Raw genomic sequence first — 16,585 nt, forward strand, 5'->3', positions numbered from 1 at the left:
CTTTATAAGATGATTTTTAGGGGAAAGAAATGTATAACACAAGAGATGCACTCCATGAGTAAACACAAGATGGTAGAGGACAGATACTTTAGTGAACAATGGAAATAAACACTACAGGGGTTAAAAATAATGAAAAAGCTTATAACAAATAACCCAGTAAGGGGAGCCTGTGAGGCTGCAGCCTATCAACCAACCTGCCCACCGGAAATGATGGGGTGTGTATCTCCCGAAGAAGCAGGATAAATGGTGAAAATATACATGATAGTAAAGTTTGTTGTGATTAAATAAACAATACAATAGAGTTAAAATGCATACAAATATTCCGAAATTATCCATGTGGCTGCATTAAAATCCAATACATAACTACAAAAGTAAAATGCATGCAAATATTCCGAAATTATCCATGTGGCTGCATTACAATTAAATACATACTCACATAACTACAAAAAGAAATGTTAATATCTACGTAAAAATACATAACAAGGTTTAACCGCGCAAAATATCTACAAAGAGACATACACAATCCTACATTGGTGGTCCAGGCTGGCGATGTGTCCCTACGCATATGGCTTCATCAGGGGTGATCGCTCACTAGGAGCCTGAAGTATTTATGTGCCTTATCCAGGTGCTGGATTACTCCACAAGTGCATGGATGGAGGCACATGAGCCTCCACCATCTTCAAATCTATGGTAGCTGTGGAGGATCAAAAAAGTGTCTCCACATTTGCTATGTAACAATGCACAGTATGAACATAAAGATTATGATTCTTAGATCAGGTAAGTCATAGGTGCTATAAAAAATAGTCAAGGTAAAGGGGTTTCTGAGGTTTGGCCTAAATGATCTATCACTTTGTAATAAATGGGATCCCATGTTGCTGCTTAGAACAGGCCTCCCAAATAATATTTTATATCCTCTATACTGTTAGATTCCAGCCACCTGGGATGACACCTTCCAGTATTTAGTATTGAGTATTTAGTATCTTCTGCCTTGTGATATTTGGACTTGCTAATCCATGACATTTCTCGGAATAGCCCTCCGTTATTCGTGGAATAACCCACCCTCGTTCTTCTTGCACGAGACATTATATTACGAATGTTATTGTATTTTTTCAGGTTCCTCTGATTAATGAGCTTGAATCCGCAATGCACCAGCTGTACAAACAGCGAGCTGCCCGCCTTGTCCAAAGACGACAAGATGATATTAAAGATGAATCGTCGGAGTTTTCGAGCCATTCAAGTCAGTCCATCTTGAAGGTTTTTATTATTCATTAATGAACCTCCTGCAATGTACATGCAATGCCTATGTCTGTCATACTGTTGGTAGACATCAGTCTGAGCAGCATTGGACTTTTTCACCAAAAATCTTGATTGGGGGTTCACATATGTATGCAATATATACACAATAAATTTTATGCACTGCATTCCTCTTAACACATTGTAAGAGGAAGAACACTTCATATGTCCCCATATTATGGTCATAAATGGTTGGAAACTTGTGCTACTAGAAGAGTCCATTCCGGATTAGGCACTAATGGGGTTGTACCAAGTTTGCATGCTATCTCCTATCCGCAGGACAGGTTAGGGGATAACAGTGGGGGTCTGACTGCCGGGGCTCCCAGCGATTTGGAAATCAGGGGTCCTGTTCTGACTATTGGGTGGAGAGGCAGGTTGAGCATGCATCCTGCCTCACCACTCAATACTCATAGTGTTGGAAGTTGCAGATGCATACTATTGAATGGAGGGGCAGAATACATGCTCACCTTGCTGCTCCACCCATTAGAACCCGGCTCTCTGTTCTCCATTTTATTGAAGGGTCTGTTTTGATAATCGGTGAGTGTCACTATAGTCAAACCCTTACTGATCAGCTTGTTTTTCCCTTTCCTGCGGATAGTGTATAACTTGCACACTTTGCCCAAGCCCTTTGAAGGACATCTACCACCAGGATGAAGTATTGTAAACCGAGCATACTTCCATGCTGGTGTGTGTTAAGCTTCTTAGGACCTTGTTTTTACGGAAAAAAAAGTATGAGCCTGAGGGGGCTCCAGGGTCCATAGCTATCAATGGAGTCTGGACCCCCACAGGGTCTTTAGCATAACTTTTTTTCCCTTAAAAATAAGGATATAAGAATCGGTTTGAAGCGCAGATCCTGCCAGGGAGGCGCACACCAGGATGTCAGTGTGCTTGGTTTACAATCCTTCATCCTGGTGGTAGATTTCCTTAAAGTGTATACTGACATTCTTTAGCTTTGTTGTTTAAAGTTATCTCTGCTTCCCACCCAAATTCATATCCATCGAATTGTCCTTTTACTTGCAGAAAATAGATTTTGCCTTTAGGCCTTATTATTTATTGCCCCACATGTTCGATTTGGATGCATGTTCTCCCTGCAAGCCTAAATTAAGGAGACAAAAAAAGACTCTAACTTTTGTTAGGACATGTTCAGAAATCTGATTTGTAATCTTGGTACAGAATACTCGGAGAATTATGCCTAAAAAATCAGCCATTATGTTACTGACTAAATACAGTGACGTGTGATGATGGTTTATCCCTAGTATTACAATTCACAATCCATCACCTGGAGTTTCCCTTCCACTGGTTCAGGTGTTGTTGAGGTCTGGACATCTAGTAATAGATAACTGAATGCAATGTATTATTCTGTACTCTGTGTATTTCTCCCCATGAGTGTAGAATGTATCCTGTATAGAAATGTTATGTCTGCCGAGGCCACACAGTTTATAGCTGGAGCCAGACGTTGTTCTGCGGGACCTCACACAGAGATCACCGACTTCATGCTTTAAAATGTTTACTCCTTTACGGAGCCAACGGGAACAGGGAGGATTCTTATTATAGTCTAATCTATAGGCAGCGCTTAGATACATGTATCACCCTGTACACTTTTCCTGCACCATTGCAGCCTCACACTCTACTGATCACTGAGTCCTAGATACTGAAAGCCCTGGTAGATGTCTACATCACAGCACATGGAAAAGATGACAAGATCATTGAAAAGAAATGTCACAATCCTGGGGCGGCCACTTCCTCCACCGGCTAGAGGGGAGCACGGCTTGTAGATAAAGAATTTTATTGTTGGGTGCCGATTTTAAAGTGGTTGTACCAACTATTTGAGTTGCCCATAGAATAGGTTATAACGAAATGATTGGTGAGGATCGGACTGCTGATCGTGAGAACTGGAGCCCCAGACATCTGGAAAAGGGGGAACCCATTGTCACTAATGGTTGGAGCAGCGGGACAAGCATGCCTCCTTCTTCTACATTCAGTATAGGAGTGTAGGAAATTGCCAAACACAGCGCTCTGGTATCTCTGACTCTCTCCCCTTTCTATCTATGACCATGGTTTGTTCTCATCCTGCTGCTCCACCCATTAGTGATAAAGGGGACCCCAATTCTCTAGATTGCTTAGGGGTCCCAGCATTCGCACCCTCAGCAATCACTTTATCCCTGATCCTGTCATTTTTTAAATAGTTGATACAACCCCTTTAATTGCCTTATCCTTTTGGAAGGCAGGCACAGAATAGCTCCAGTGTATATGGCGTGCCTCTGGTCTCCATGCCCCATGTGAAATCTATCTGCTGTCAATAATACTTTTTATCTGATTTTTCTTTTAGTTGCATTAGGTAAGAATATTAAAAAAAAAAATTCTATTGCTTTACTTCTACAGCTCCTGTGCAGACTGTGTCCCAATAGCAAAATACAGCGAAGCCTGTGTAGTCTGATCCTCTAGTCATATACTTCCACTTCTGACAAATTGTATGTGTTCACAACATGGCAGAGAGGAGGCACTACCAGGGAGATGCATGAGTCTGCATGAGAGCTGTAGACACAATACGATCAGTATATAAGACCTTCACAAGTTTAAGCTTCATTGTGTTAACTAAAGACAAATCTTTGAAGGAGCTGCTTGTTATACAGTCCTGACACATTACCTGACTTCTGATACTTTCTCACTCATTTATTGTCTGGTTAGTTTGTATCTAATCTATTCAGATCCTGTATCTTGTAAGTTGTGTATATAGAATGTAACAATGTAATTTGGATTGTATCTGAACGACGTCTTTGTTCTGTGGGCTCTCAGGTAAAGCTGTAATGGCACCAAATCTAGATTCTTTTGGTCGAGACCGAGTGGCTTATCAGGAGCACGCCAAGCAGCGGAGGATAGCGGAGAGAGAGGCCAGAAGGTAAGTGATGGATCCAAATTACCAGCGAAGTGGAAGGCTGCCCCAGCAGTGAGACTTTAAGGGGAACCTGTCACAGATTTGACCCCATTAAATTACTAGTCCCCTCAGGGTGGGAATGTCAAATTTCCTCTTCAAAAAAATCTCCAAAGTTGTGAAAAAGAGCAGAGAAAAGTCCTATTTTACCTGAGATGAGTCAAGTTTAGTGGCTACAAGAGGGAGGGTTGCTTCAGCCAACCCTGGTGTCATAGTAAAGATAGGAATCTCCCCTTGTATCAGACTTGTGGTTCTGTGAGCTACATAACCAGAAATAGAGTTAATACAGATTTTTACCTGCAGTTTGCATTACCAACTATGTCTTTAACTGTCTGTAGCGCCGGTTCTGTACCTCAAAGAACCTCAACCTGATGCCATCTGAAAGATGAGATTCTTATGCATAATATGCACTCCACCTGCAGGCTTTAAACTTGACTTATCTTGTGTAAAATATGACTCTTCTCATTTTCACATGACTTTGAAGGAGAGATTTCACATAAAAGCGGGAATTCTAGAAACGACATTTCATACCCTTTCTGGGCTGTTTAGTAGTATAATCAGGTTAAAGCTGGTGACTGACCCCTTCGACTTGATAAAAGGTATTTGGTTACAAGTGATTCGTTCTTGTCTCAGAGCCCGGCGGCGGCAGGCTCGGGAGGTTTCCGGTAAGATGGCGGAACATCTTGAAGGTCTATCCAGTGACGATGAAGAGACCTCAACAGACATCACCAACTTTAACATGGAGAAAGGTGAGTGCGCTGTACAAAGTAGTCACACGATACTGACCCCTACATTGTATGAAGACCACTCAGCTGGGGGGGAAGATGCAAAGAATTTACTTTTGGTTACATTTTTTCTTTTTTAGATCGTATTTTGAAAGAGTCAAGCAAAGTTTTTGAAGACACCCTGGAGAATTTTCACTCTATCGATTGTATCAGATTTCAGTTTGAGACCTGGCGCTCGTCTTATTACACGGCGTATAAAGATGCCTACATCGGCCTGTGTTTACCAAAACTGCTAAATCCTCTCGTACGTCTACAGCTTTTAACTTGGAACCCAATGGAGGTAGGTTATGAATATCGGGGTGTACACATGGAGACAAGTTTTACTCGGTTATTGTTGGGGCTGTGCTTTTATAGGACCCATTTGATCATCAGTATCTAGATAGATGTAGATTATACACATGGAAGCCTCTGCCTGTTCTGCCATGAAGAGGTTTTTCCAATTTCCACAGATCGGCTGCCATATCGATCAGGTTATTAAACCTCTTTGCAAATGTTATTGTATTTGTTTTTTTTTTTTTTACTCTAGCCCAAATGTTGTGACTTGGAGAGTATGGACTGGTTTGAAGCTCTGCTCTTTTATGGATGCGAAGAGAAGGAATATGACAAGGAAGACGCGGACATTATGCTATTACCTTCATTAGTGGAAAAGGTTGTTCTCCCCAAACTCGCAGGTACGTCTGTCCTCCTCCCTCTCTTGAAGGTTACGGAAGAGTGCTGAACTTTGAACGAGGGGTTTAGGACAAGGATGATAACATTGGAACATCTTAAGACAATTTTAAAGTGGTAGAGCCACTGGATAGGAAGTAGGGCCAGTACACATGGCTACTTCACTGGTTGTATTGCATCAGCTAATATGAGCCAAAGGAGCCAAAGTTATAATGTAAAAATGTGCACCTGTTCTGTGTGTTACACTACTCTTGGTTTTGGCTCACAATAACTGATTCAATTTCCATGGGCTCACACACAACCGGCTGTGTATTCCACAACCTCTGTGTGATTCAATTGCCCGACCTGAAAAACTCCTGGGTCCTATTTCTACTCATGTTTATGGCTCGGACAGTCTTTATTTTACACTTTCACCAATGTGTGATTGGACTTCACCCTCCGATGACACAAGGGCCACAAACGATGGATCACGGATCTCTTGTTTTGGCTTGTACGTAGCACAGGCTTGTGTACAGGAAGCCTAAATGTGTGATAACTGGTGCCTGGAAGATGCTATTCTAAACCAAAATAAAAACATTTTGCATATGCAGCTGCTACTTGTCAGTTTTGTGATGTGAGCAGAGTCGGTTCTCACTTTGTCTTGCTTCTTGTCTCCCCCCCCCCCCCCCCCAGTCATCGCAGAGAACGTCTGGGATCCTTTTTCGGCGATGCAGACAAACAGACTGGCAGCCGTGTTTCAGAAACTCATTAACGGATACCCGACTGTCGTAAATTCAGACAACAAAAACACAGAGGTATAAATAAGGCGCTGTGCTAGAACATGGCGCTCCCTGTTAGCTCCCAGCAGGGATGTAAGGCATAAAGTATGATATCATTTACCCGAGGCATCATTATTTCAATTTCTGTTTGAGTGCAAGTCACACAGAGCGATACCTACCACCAGCCTGAGCATTAATAACCCTATGAGGAGACTGATCATGGTCCCTGTGTTATGGAAGGATTTGCATCTTTCTGATTTATTCCGGGTTTCCCTGTATATTGTCCGCAATATTCTTTAGCAATAATTAAGAAAACCATCTTCTGTTTTAATGGGCTTCTGGATCGGCCATCAATGCCACTTGGGTAGATGTCTCACTACACCCCCACCAGTCTTCTGATTGACTTCTCAATTTCTATTATTTATCAGACACATCTTTCTAAATTTGGTGTTAAAGGAAACCTAGCATGGGGCACTAGACAGGGTTGCCCACTATCTCCCCTCCTCTTCGCGCTTGCCATTGAACCCCTTGCTGTGGCGATCCGTCACTCTGATAGCATTAAGGGCATTGCTAGAGGTTCTATCATTGAAAAGGTATCTCTCTATGCTGATGATACACTTGTATACCTTGGGGATGTGGGCCCCTCTCTGGAATCCCTTCTGTCCTTGATAGAATGCTATGGGGGGTTCTCAGGTCTCCGGGTTAACTGGGACAAATCGGCCCTCTTTCCCTTATCAGATATAGGGGTACGCGCCCTTCCCGTCCCAGTCCAGGTGGTGTCCACCTTTAAATATCTGGGAGTCCAGGTGTCACGCAAGGTTCAGGCATATACAGAATTAAACATCACACCCCTGATAGCTGCAACGGAATCGTGCCTAAAAGCCTGGTCCACTCTCCCCTTGTCCCTATACGGGCGTATTAATATATTCAAAATGATCTTCCTCCCCAAATTTCTATACCTTTTTCATGCTTGTCCTATACTGCTTCCTAAGAGTCTGTTCAAACGCTTGGACGGCATTCTCAGGTCCTTCTACTGGCAGAGTAGCGCCCCGCGATTCAGTTTAGCGCTGCTTCAGGCTCCCAAGTCTAGGGGTGGACTGGCTGCCCCGGATCTGTATCTTTATTACCTGGCTTCCCAGCTAGTATATGCCCAGTGGTGGATAGATATAGACATGGGTAATGCAGCTACTGCATTGGCTGGTGCCCTAGTAGGTTCCTACGAGGCCCTTACAAACTTGCTGTACAGGTATAAGTCCCCATCTGATACCCCACTCCCCCTACGTACGGTAGCGGTGTGCTGGCGTAGGGCACAATCCCTGGTAGAACCGAGCAGCTCTCCCCCTCTCTCGCCTAGGACTCCATTGTGGCTCAATCCGTGGCTCTCTCACTTCCTCTCCCTCCCAGGCTGGACAATGTGGGGGGCAGCGGGGGTGAAATTTGTAGGCCAGCTCTTATCCCCGGAAGCAGAGTTACTCAGCTTTAACGAGATAAGGGAGAGACATACTGTACCCAATACGGCCAGCTTCCACTACACGCAACTGCGACACGCATTCAAAGCCCAATTCGGCTCCTTCAGCCTGACAGTGAAATTCTCCAAACTAGAGACTCTGATGAGTACCCCGGACCTCCCTAAGCCACTCACTCAGTGCTATGCTCTCCTGCAAGAGCAAAAGTCCAGACCGTTTGATAGAGCCTGTGAACGCTGGAGACAGGATATCCCTGACCTGTCAGATGATGACTGGAGGGAGGTCGAACTGTCCTACTTCACATCTGTAGTGAGTGCGAGGGACTTCCTGATCCAATCTAAATTCCTTCATCGAGTATACTTCACCCCTGCTAGACTATTCCGCATGGGAGCAATGCCCAATGATCTTTGCTTTCGCTGTCAGGCTGAAGTCGGATCCTTCCTGCATTGTGTCTGGTCCTGCCCTAGGGTTCATGTCTTCTGGTCCGAAGTGCTGGAGTTCCTAAATGTACACTTTGATTTCCCACGATTACTGTCTCCCTCTGTGTGTCTCCTCGGTATCATAAATGAAGTCATCAATGGCCACTATGACAAAATCTTCTTTAGGTTTGTATTATACTACGCCCGAAAAGTGGTGGTGATGACCTGGAAGGACCAGGAGCCCCCTCCATTAAAAAGATGGATATTACTTATTAACAGCGTCATTCCCCACTACCGGTCCCTGTATGCCAACAGGAAGTGTCCCCAGAAGTTTGACCGCATCTGGTCCAGATGGTGCGAGACTCCCCATACAGCCTTATAATCACATGTGATATATACTCCTCTCCATGATGAAGGAGACTGAGCGTGCTGGTGTGTGTGTGTGTGTGTGTGTGACTCCCCATACTGCCTTATAATCACATGTGATATATACTCCTCTCCATGATGACGGAGACTGAGCGTGCTGGTGTGTGTGTGTGTGTGTGACTGATTGTCCCTGTGTCAATAGTTATTTGTGTTGTATCAAGATGTCTGGTTACAATATCTGCTGTCACTTATCGCGGTATATCCCTTAGTTAATATTGGAACGCAATAAGATCCTGTTCATTACCACGGAGGCTATTCAATAATTCTGTATTGTGGGGAAGAAAGTATGTAACAGACAATCTTGTTCTTTGGTTTGTTTATTGCAATTGTTAAAAAAAAAATTTTTCCAAAAAATTTGCAAAAATAAATACTTTTAAAAAAAAAAGGAAACCTAGCATTCATTACTCCGGGATCTCAGACGCGGGTAGGGTGGATCGTAAGGGGCTACTGAGGCGTGGTGAAGCCCGAGCTCCCGCTCTATGGCACGGCTACTCCACAACCCAGGAGCCTCTTAAGAAAATTTGCATATACCTTAGATGAAAGTTTTCTGAGGATCTGGGGCGCAAAAAGTTTTTAATTAAGAAAAAAAGCTTATTACACAGCAATACATTACAGGAACCTGACACTGGATCTACCTTAGTAGTTCCGATCCATGATGGTAGGTTCCTTTTAAAGCTTTTTTTTCCAATCCGCTTAGACAGAATATATTTGGTACCATATGTAAAGTGTATGGAGCTGTGACTCCTAGACCATGAAGAGACTCTCATTAAACTAGTCAATGGCATGACACCAGTTGGCCCCTGATACATAGACAATCCGTATCAAAGGCCTTGGTCCTGCATTCACCTGTGCTGTTTACATTGCATTACGAAATGCATTACAACAGCTGAGGAGAGGAGCTTCACCTAATTGCATTGTTGTTAATATCTGCGTTAACAGAACGCAATGTTAATACAATGTAATTGCGCAAATTTCTTCCCCCTCAGCTGTTGGAATGCGTTTCAAAGCGCCACATGTGAAAGCACCCTGAAAAGTTGCAGGAATTGTTGTGAACGCTTGAATCTTGTCGCACTTTTTTAGTAGCAACCAATAGTAAAGTCACGTTCTGTATTTCTCAGGCTCTGCTGAAAGCGCTGTTAGCACGGATGAGGAGAACATTGGACGATGATGTTTTTATGCCGCTTTATCCAAAAAAGTGAGTTGTTCTTTCTGGGCAGCTTGTAACCCAATGTAGTGTTAAAAATGTGAACAAATTTCTTTCCATCCTAAAATTTCCTCTTCTCTGGTCACAGCCTCCGAGACCACTAAACTTAAATAATGCAGAATACAAGCTATGTAAATGGTCAGAAATGGTGTTACTAGTCATGTATACAGACTGAACTATGAATTTATGTAGGTTGATGGTTACTCACCTCAGTAGTGGTGTTTTGGTCGAGGGGTTGGACAATGATGATACCAGGGATCAATGTAGGGAGTGGGGATAGAGCGAACTCTGCAGCTGTACACATATAAGGCTGCAGAGTTCTCTCTACTCCTTCTCCTTGCGCAGATCCCTGTGAAGCACCATGTATGAATCCTTGAATTGCTCTGCCTAATCATTAAATGATTGTATTACCTACATCTCTTAACAGCTCTTCCTGAGGGCAGATGCATATTGTAGTGTGTACACGCTTGATATCAGTTTGACCTCCCTTTTTTGGAGCCTATATGTATATAAGTCAGAAGGCACTAGAGCTGTAACATGTATAATGTAAAGCCACATCTATCCCACTCCTATTAACAATGTCTTGTCTATTTCTAGTGTGATAGAGAATAAGAACTCCGCTCCCTGTGTGTTCTTCCAGCGCCAGTTCTGGTCTTCTGTAAAGGTAACATTGATGTGATGTTGTATATAGACATTGTATAACTAAACTGTGAATGAATATCATCATTGTTCTTTGTTCTCTGTATTGTGTATATGAAATGATGAGTATTTGTAATGAATTTGCATCTTTTGTGCTTGTTTCAGTTATTAGGGAACTTCTTGAAGTGGTATGGGATACTCTCCAACAAGAGCTTGCAGGAGCTGGCCATAGACGGGCTGCTAAATAGATATATCCTCATGGCTTTCCAGAATAACGAGAACGGAGAGGACAGTATTAAGAAAGCACAAAGTGTAAGTAGGACGGACCCTTTGTTTTAGACTTGCAAACTTCCAGATCTTTGTTAATGCAGGGGCCACTTTTGAAAACTTTTATAGTGTTATTTATGTAATGTGAATAGATTGCGCTGGCACGGGGGGGCCTCTGTTGGAGCACAGTTCACACAGGGATACAAGTTGTAGCTGCGGTCAATTCAAAAACACAAATTTATAAGAGATCTGTTCTGAGGTTTGCACCCATAAAATGTCTTACAGGGCAGGAAAGTGTAAACAAACAGCCCCTATAAGGAGGTGGACACTTATTTAAAGGGAACCTACCACCACGATTCTACCTATAAAGGTAGGACGGGTGGTAGGTGGATGAATGGGACGTGAGGAGAGCCCTTTTTTGGGCTAATCCTCACGTCCCGGCTATCCTTTAATAAACTTTATTGCAGGTATATGCTAATTTTTTTAAGCAGCTACTGGGGCGTGGAGTAGCTGGACATGAGGCTACACGTCGGGCTACTCCACCCCCCAGTAGCCTCGTTCCTCCGCCTACTATGTAATCTTCGGTGCGCAGCTCCTCGTAGCTGTACGCCCTCGTCCGAGTACCCAGCATTCTGCGCATCGCACCCGTAGGCCTGCGTTCTGGGCATGCGCAGAACGCAGGGTATTCGGACGAGGGCGTACAGCTACGAGGAGTTGCGCGCCGAAGATTACATGGTAGGCGGAGGAACGAGGCTACTGGGGCGTGGAGTAGCCGCAATGTGTAGCCTCATGTCCAGCTACTCCACGCCCCAGTAGCCACTTGGTGGTAGGTGCCCTTTAAAGGAAATCTATCACCAGGATGAAGGATTGTAATCCTAGCACACTGACATACTGGTGTGTGCCCCCTCTGCCAGGATCTGCTATTATTTTAGCTTCTTAGGACCTTGTTTTTACAAAAAGGTTTTTAAAAAATTATACAAATGAGACTGCTAGGCTCCGGGCTCCTAGGATGCCCCTTAGGCTCATTTTCATTATTGTCAAAACCTTTTTTTTTTTTCTTAAAAACAACGGCATAAGAAGCTAAACCTGCAAACTTACTCCTATATCAGTCTGAGATGTGCTGTAATATTTACACCCCTGAACCTCCTCATTGATTGTCTGAAGCTCGGATGAATATCATCAGGTGCTCTGCCCCATGTATGTTACTTCCAGGGTTGTCTCCTTTTGTACTTCTTATGGTCCTTGTTCCAGGACGCTCTCGTTCTGCATTCATCTGTGTTGTGACTTCGGGTAACACGGTGGTTTGGTTTTCGTTTGCTTTCCCAGGTTATTGCGTGTTTTCCGAAGCCGTGGTTCTCGGGCCTCAAAGGAGGGAAAACCATTCCACAACTAGAAAACTTAGCGCGGTATCTGACACATCTGGCCGGGGTCATCTACAGGCAGAACGTCGGCTGCTCGGACGTGGAGAAGAGAAACGCCAGGTACGGGGCTTGTGATGGTGAATAAGACACAGATATTCAGACATCTTTTAAAGCAAGGGAAGTTTAGTAGAACTTATGTCGGAAATCCTTAAACGGGATGTGGCGTGAAAGCAAGTTATGACCTGCATGTAGAAGTCCTAACTTGCTAATCTGAGGTGGTCTGACCATGGACAATCGGGTCAGGTCTCAGTGATATGAACATTTACCCTATGGAAGTGCAGGAAATGGCAGCATAGAGCTCTAGCCCCATAGAGAAGGAGTGGAGCAGCATTTCATGTATAATAAGCCCCATTGTTGGAACTGGTAGGAGTCCCAGCTGTCAGACCTTATCCATTGAGGATTATCCTGTCCAAGTTGCTTTTGGGGCATAACCCCCTTTACAGCCCCACAATATTACAGGGTATAAAGCCGTCACAATCGCAGATAGAGATGGAGGGGGCATCATGGCCGCCCTGTTTCTTTGCCCTGTAATGCTGACTTTTCTACTTTTTAAAATATTTTTTTTCCCCTTTAATCCTTCCCAGAGACCAAATCCGTCAGATAGTGAAGTTACTGGCGAGTATCCACGCCCTGGAAAATGCTGTGTCTGTCGCAAATGATTACAACGTGAAGGACATCAAGGCTCCAGCAGATCAGAAATAAAACAGGGGGGGGGGGGGGGTATACATGCTCCTCGCTGTTTTTGTACATTATCTGTAAAAAATCTGAGTCTGTATAAAGTGTTAGTTTTTTTAACGTGACATGAATGAACTGTAATATATTGTCCCCCATCCTGTGTATATAACCTGTAACCCCTGGTGGCCGGGCATGACGGTACCATCGCTTCTAGTGATCTGTAGCTTTAAGTGCCCGGCGTATTTAAAAGGGTTGTCCAGAAAACCCACCCCCACCCCACCTCTTCATACTGGATAAGGCCTTAAAGGGGTTGTACCAAAGTTGTTATCCATTATCCACAGGATGTGATTGGCCATCCTCCGGTGTTCCCCCTTACTGTCTGGTGCAGGAGATAATGATGTGTTTTATATTTAAAGGGGTTATTCTTATGAACAAAACCTATTAATGATCGGACTGTATAGTTCCTGTGCATTTTATGCATTTGAGCCAAAATTGCACTAAGCCTGCACTACCAGTATAGGGTGGGTTAAAGGTGCTTTGCAGAGGTTGAAAAACATGTCCGCTTTCTTCCATAAAAGCTGCCCCTGGTTTGTGCCAGTATTGCAGCTCCTCTGTCTAGAGATGTGTAAGTCTTGGGTGCAATGCCGGCTAAAACCATTGTCAGGAGTGGCGCTGTTTTTGGAAGAAGGCAGCCATGTTTTTCAACTTGTGGACAATCCCTTTAAGCTGTCTTAGGCTCTGTCCCCTGTGTAGTGCATTGTACAATAATATGCTTTGTCCTGGAAACCCCTTTAAGCAGGGCCACTGATATACAGCTGATTGAAGGGTTGTCGCACTGCAGAACAGAATCTACTCCATACATTATGTAGTGGCTGTGAGCGGTACTGCAGGCCCTCTGCATGGTCTATGGAGCTGCACCCGAGTGGGGCTTCTCTTTCCAAGTAATGGCACATACAATGTTCTAGATGCGCTATGATATTATCCATGCAGGCCTATGTCCTGCTAGGTAATCATTGTCATTTATTAATTGTATCTTCATGGATAACAGACAAGAGTCCCCATCCCCTAAATTAACTCCTCTCACCTTGTGCCTCCGCAGCCACAGCCATTCATTGTGTATATATGTGTAAGCCAAGCTTATTAACTAGATGGGGATCACAAAAATTCTGTGTGTTTTTTTTTTGCTTTGTTTTTTTAAAATAAAGTTTGTAACAGACAATTACTTCTATTGTTCTTCTATTGTCTCCATGCAGGGGATGGTTACACTGGTGGCTCTGGACAGGTAGAGGGTGTATACAGCGGCTTCCTATGGTGAAACCTGTGACCATAACCTTATGGGAAAACAAGTGACTGAAGGTTATAGTGGGTGGGATCTAACTGCTGGGACTCCCTTTGGGGGCCTGTTCCTCCTAATTTATGGAGCAGCAGGTCAAGCATGTGTCCTACCTCTTCAATCTGTGTCTGTGATGTGACCAAAAAGGTGATTCGTGTCCTGTGGCTGAGTCCCAACAATAGCTAATATGGGGGCCACCACCGCTCCTGGGTTAAGCAGTGGCGGTGGCCCCCCATTGCTGCATTCGTATTCACCATTTTGGTATTCTTGTGGGCCTTACAGCAAGCAAACACTTACCCTCCACAACATGTGTCTTTGGGGTTAGATCCCTCTCACAGGACATCTACCATCAAATGCATCATGATAAACCAATTACACTTACTCATAGATCCTTGTGAAGCTACCACATGGAGGAGTTCTAGTAACACCCCCAGAAATCATAAGCATCATTTAAAGAGCTGATTTTGGGAATAAGGCGGTGGATAACAAAGAAAAGATTAGGGCAGTCACGGTGCCTGGAGCTACGAGTAATCTCCCTAGTTTATCAGGATGGATTTTGGTTACAGATTTCCTTCTGCTGGAGTTGTAAATTATTTTGTATTGAGAAGAGGAGCTTCTTCAGGCTCCTGTACAGTCTACCAGTTAAATGACAGAGAGCCACAGCCACATGTCTCTCCACATGGATCTCCACATGGCACAGGAGTATATAGGACATTATAGCATCAGAATAAATCCTCATAAAAACGCCTCGTCTCCAGATATCTAATAACTAGAACCTGCAATGATGTTGTCACACTGTCTCTATTTGGCCCCTTCAGGTTTCTTCCCTATGCTCTTACAATAAAGAATCCTCCATGTCTTCATTGCAAAGGTTGATTTCCACATCGGGATCCACAGTATGAAAGGAAACCTGTCAGGAGGATTTGTCTGAACTGTATTCTTTCCCTTGGTTCCCACAATGAAAAAAAAAAAACACATAATATGCAGGGTGTGCAGATATTGACCTCCAGGCTTCCTTGTACATAATCCATTATTGCATAAGATGTTTGATCTTAAAGGGACACAGTCACCACGTCCCCCTTCCCCCCCCCCCATTGACATTGACCCCCATCTGGTAGGCTATGAAATGTCCTTTCTGGAATTCCCTAATTTATGTGACATCTCACCCATTTACTTAAATTAAAAAAAAAAAAAAAAAAAAACTTAAAAGTCATGTGACAATGAGCAGAGAAGATTCATATTTTACCAGAGATGAGTTCAGAGGCTGCAGACAGAGGGTCACTTCAGAAGCCCCAATCTTCGGTTATCAATCCCCTAAAAATATGCTGGTGGTGTCGTATTCAAGATAAGAATCTCATCTTTCATGTCACTGGTGATCTTCAGAATAAGACGTAAAAAACTTGGTTGAAAATATACGGTAAGTTTCAGATAGATGTAGTTCCCATCTAGTATTTAAACTGCCTGTATCTGTATTTCTGTAGCTCTCGTAATATGAAGCCATATTGTAATTTTCCAAACTATGACACTATGTTTCTAAGTAATACAGTGGGTACAGAAAGTATTGAGATTCCTTTAAATTTTTCACTCTTTGTTTCATTGCAGCCAGTTGGTAAGATTAAAATAAGTTATTTTTTTCTGCACATTAATGTGCACTCTACCCCCATATTGACAGAAAATAAACAAATGTAGATATTGATTGCTAATTTATTAAACAAGAAAAGCTTAAATATCAAGTATTCAGACCCTTTGCAGTAACACTCATTTAACTCACATGATGTCCATTTCCTTCTGATCCTGCTTGAGATGGTTCTACTCCTTCATTGGAGTCCAGCTGTGTTTAATTGAACTGATTGGACTTGATTAGGAAAGGCAGACACCTGTCTATATAAGATCTCACAGCTGACGTGAGAGCACATGAGAATCATGAGGTCTAAGGAACTGCCCGAGGAGCTCAGAGAGAGAAATGTGGCAAGGCACAGATCTGGCCAAGATTACAAAAGAATTTCTGCAGCATTCAAGGTTCTTAAGAGCACAGTGGCCTCCATAATCCTTAAATTGGAGAAGTTTGGGATGACCACGGCTCATCCTCAACCTAGCTGTCCAGCCAAACTAAGCAATTGTGGGAGAAGATCCTTGGTGAGAGGTAAAGAAGAACCCCAAGATCGCTGTGGTTGAGCTGCAGAGATGCAGGAGGGAGATAGGAGAAAGTTCCACAAAGTTAGGCTACATTCATACGAATGTATGCAAGATGGGCAGGCATACATTCGCCGCCCCCTCCCCTCTCTATAGCGATGCATGGTG

General features: G+C 43.5%; 1 protein-coding gene across 2 annotated transcripts in view; it reads left to right on the forward strand.

Annotated features, from left to right (window-relative positions):
- PAXBP1 (PAX3 and PAX7 binding protein 1) overlaps positions 1 to 14,152 on the forward strand; it is a 20,359-nt gene extending 6,207 nt beyond the window's left edge. The window contains exons 8-18 of one of the 2 annotated variants that reach the window (XM_072138613.1): positions 1,114 to 1,237; positions 4,090 to 4,192; positions 4,859 to 4,974; positions 5,091 to 5,290; positions 5,537 to 5,681; positions 6,349 to 6,470; positions 9,864 to 9,940; positions 10,547 to 10,613; positions 10,754 to 10,900; positions 12,182 to 12,336; positions 12,861 to 14,152. In XM_072138613.1, coding sequence (XP_071994714.1) covers positions 1,114 to 1,237; positions 4,090 to 4,192; positions 4,859 to 4,974; positions 5,091 to 5,290; positions 5,537 to 5,681; positions 6,349 to 6,470; positions 9,864 to 9,940; positions 10,547 to 10,613; positions 10,754 to 10,900; positions 12,182 to 12,336; positions 12,861 to 12,978 — 1,374 coding nt within the window. In that variant the 3' untranslated portion in view covers positions 12,979 to 14,152. The remainder of the gene's footprint in view (positions 1 to 1,113; positions 1,238 to 4,089; positions 4,193 to 4,858; positions 4,975 to 5,090; positions 5,291 to 5,536; positions 5,682 to 6,348; positions 6,471 to 9,863; positions 9,941 to 10,546; positions 10,614 to 10,753; positions 10,901 to 12,181; positions 12,337 to 12,860) is intronic. The other variant, XM_072138612.1, reaches the window with a different exon arrangement.
- Positions 14,153 to 16,585: the final 2,433 nt, after the last annotated feature.

The sequence above is a fragment of the Engystomops pustulosus genome, chromosome 2 (assembly GCF_040894005.1).
Source record: "Engystomops pustulosus chromosome 2, aEngPut4.maternal, whole genome shotgun sequence".
NCBI lineage: Eukaryota > Metazoa > Chordata > Amphibia > Anura > Leptodactylidae > Engystomops > Engystomops pustulosus.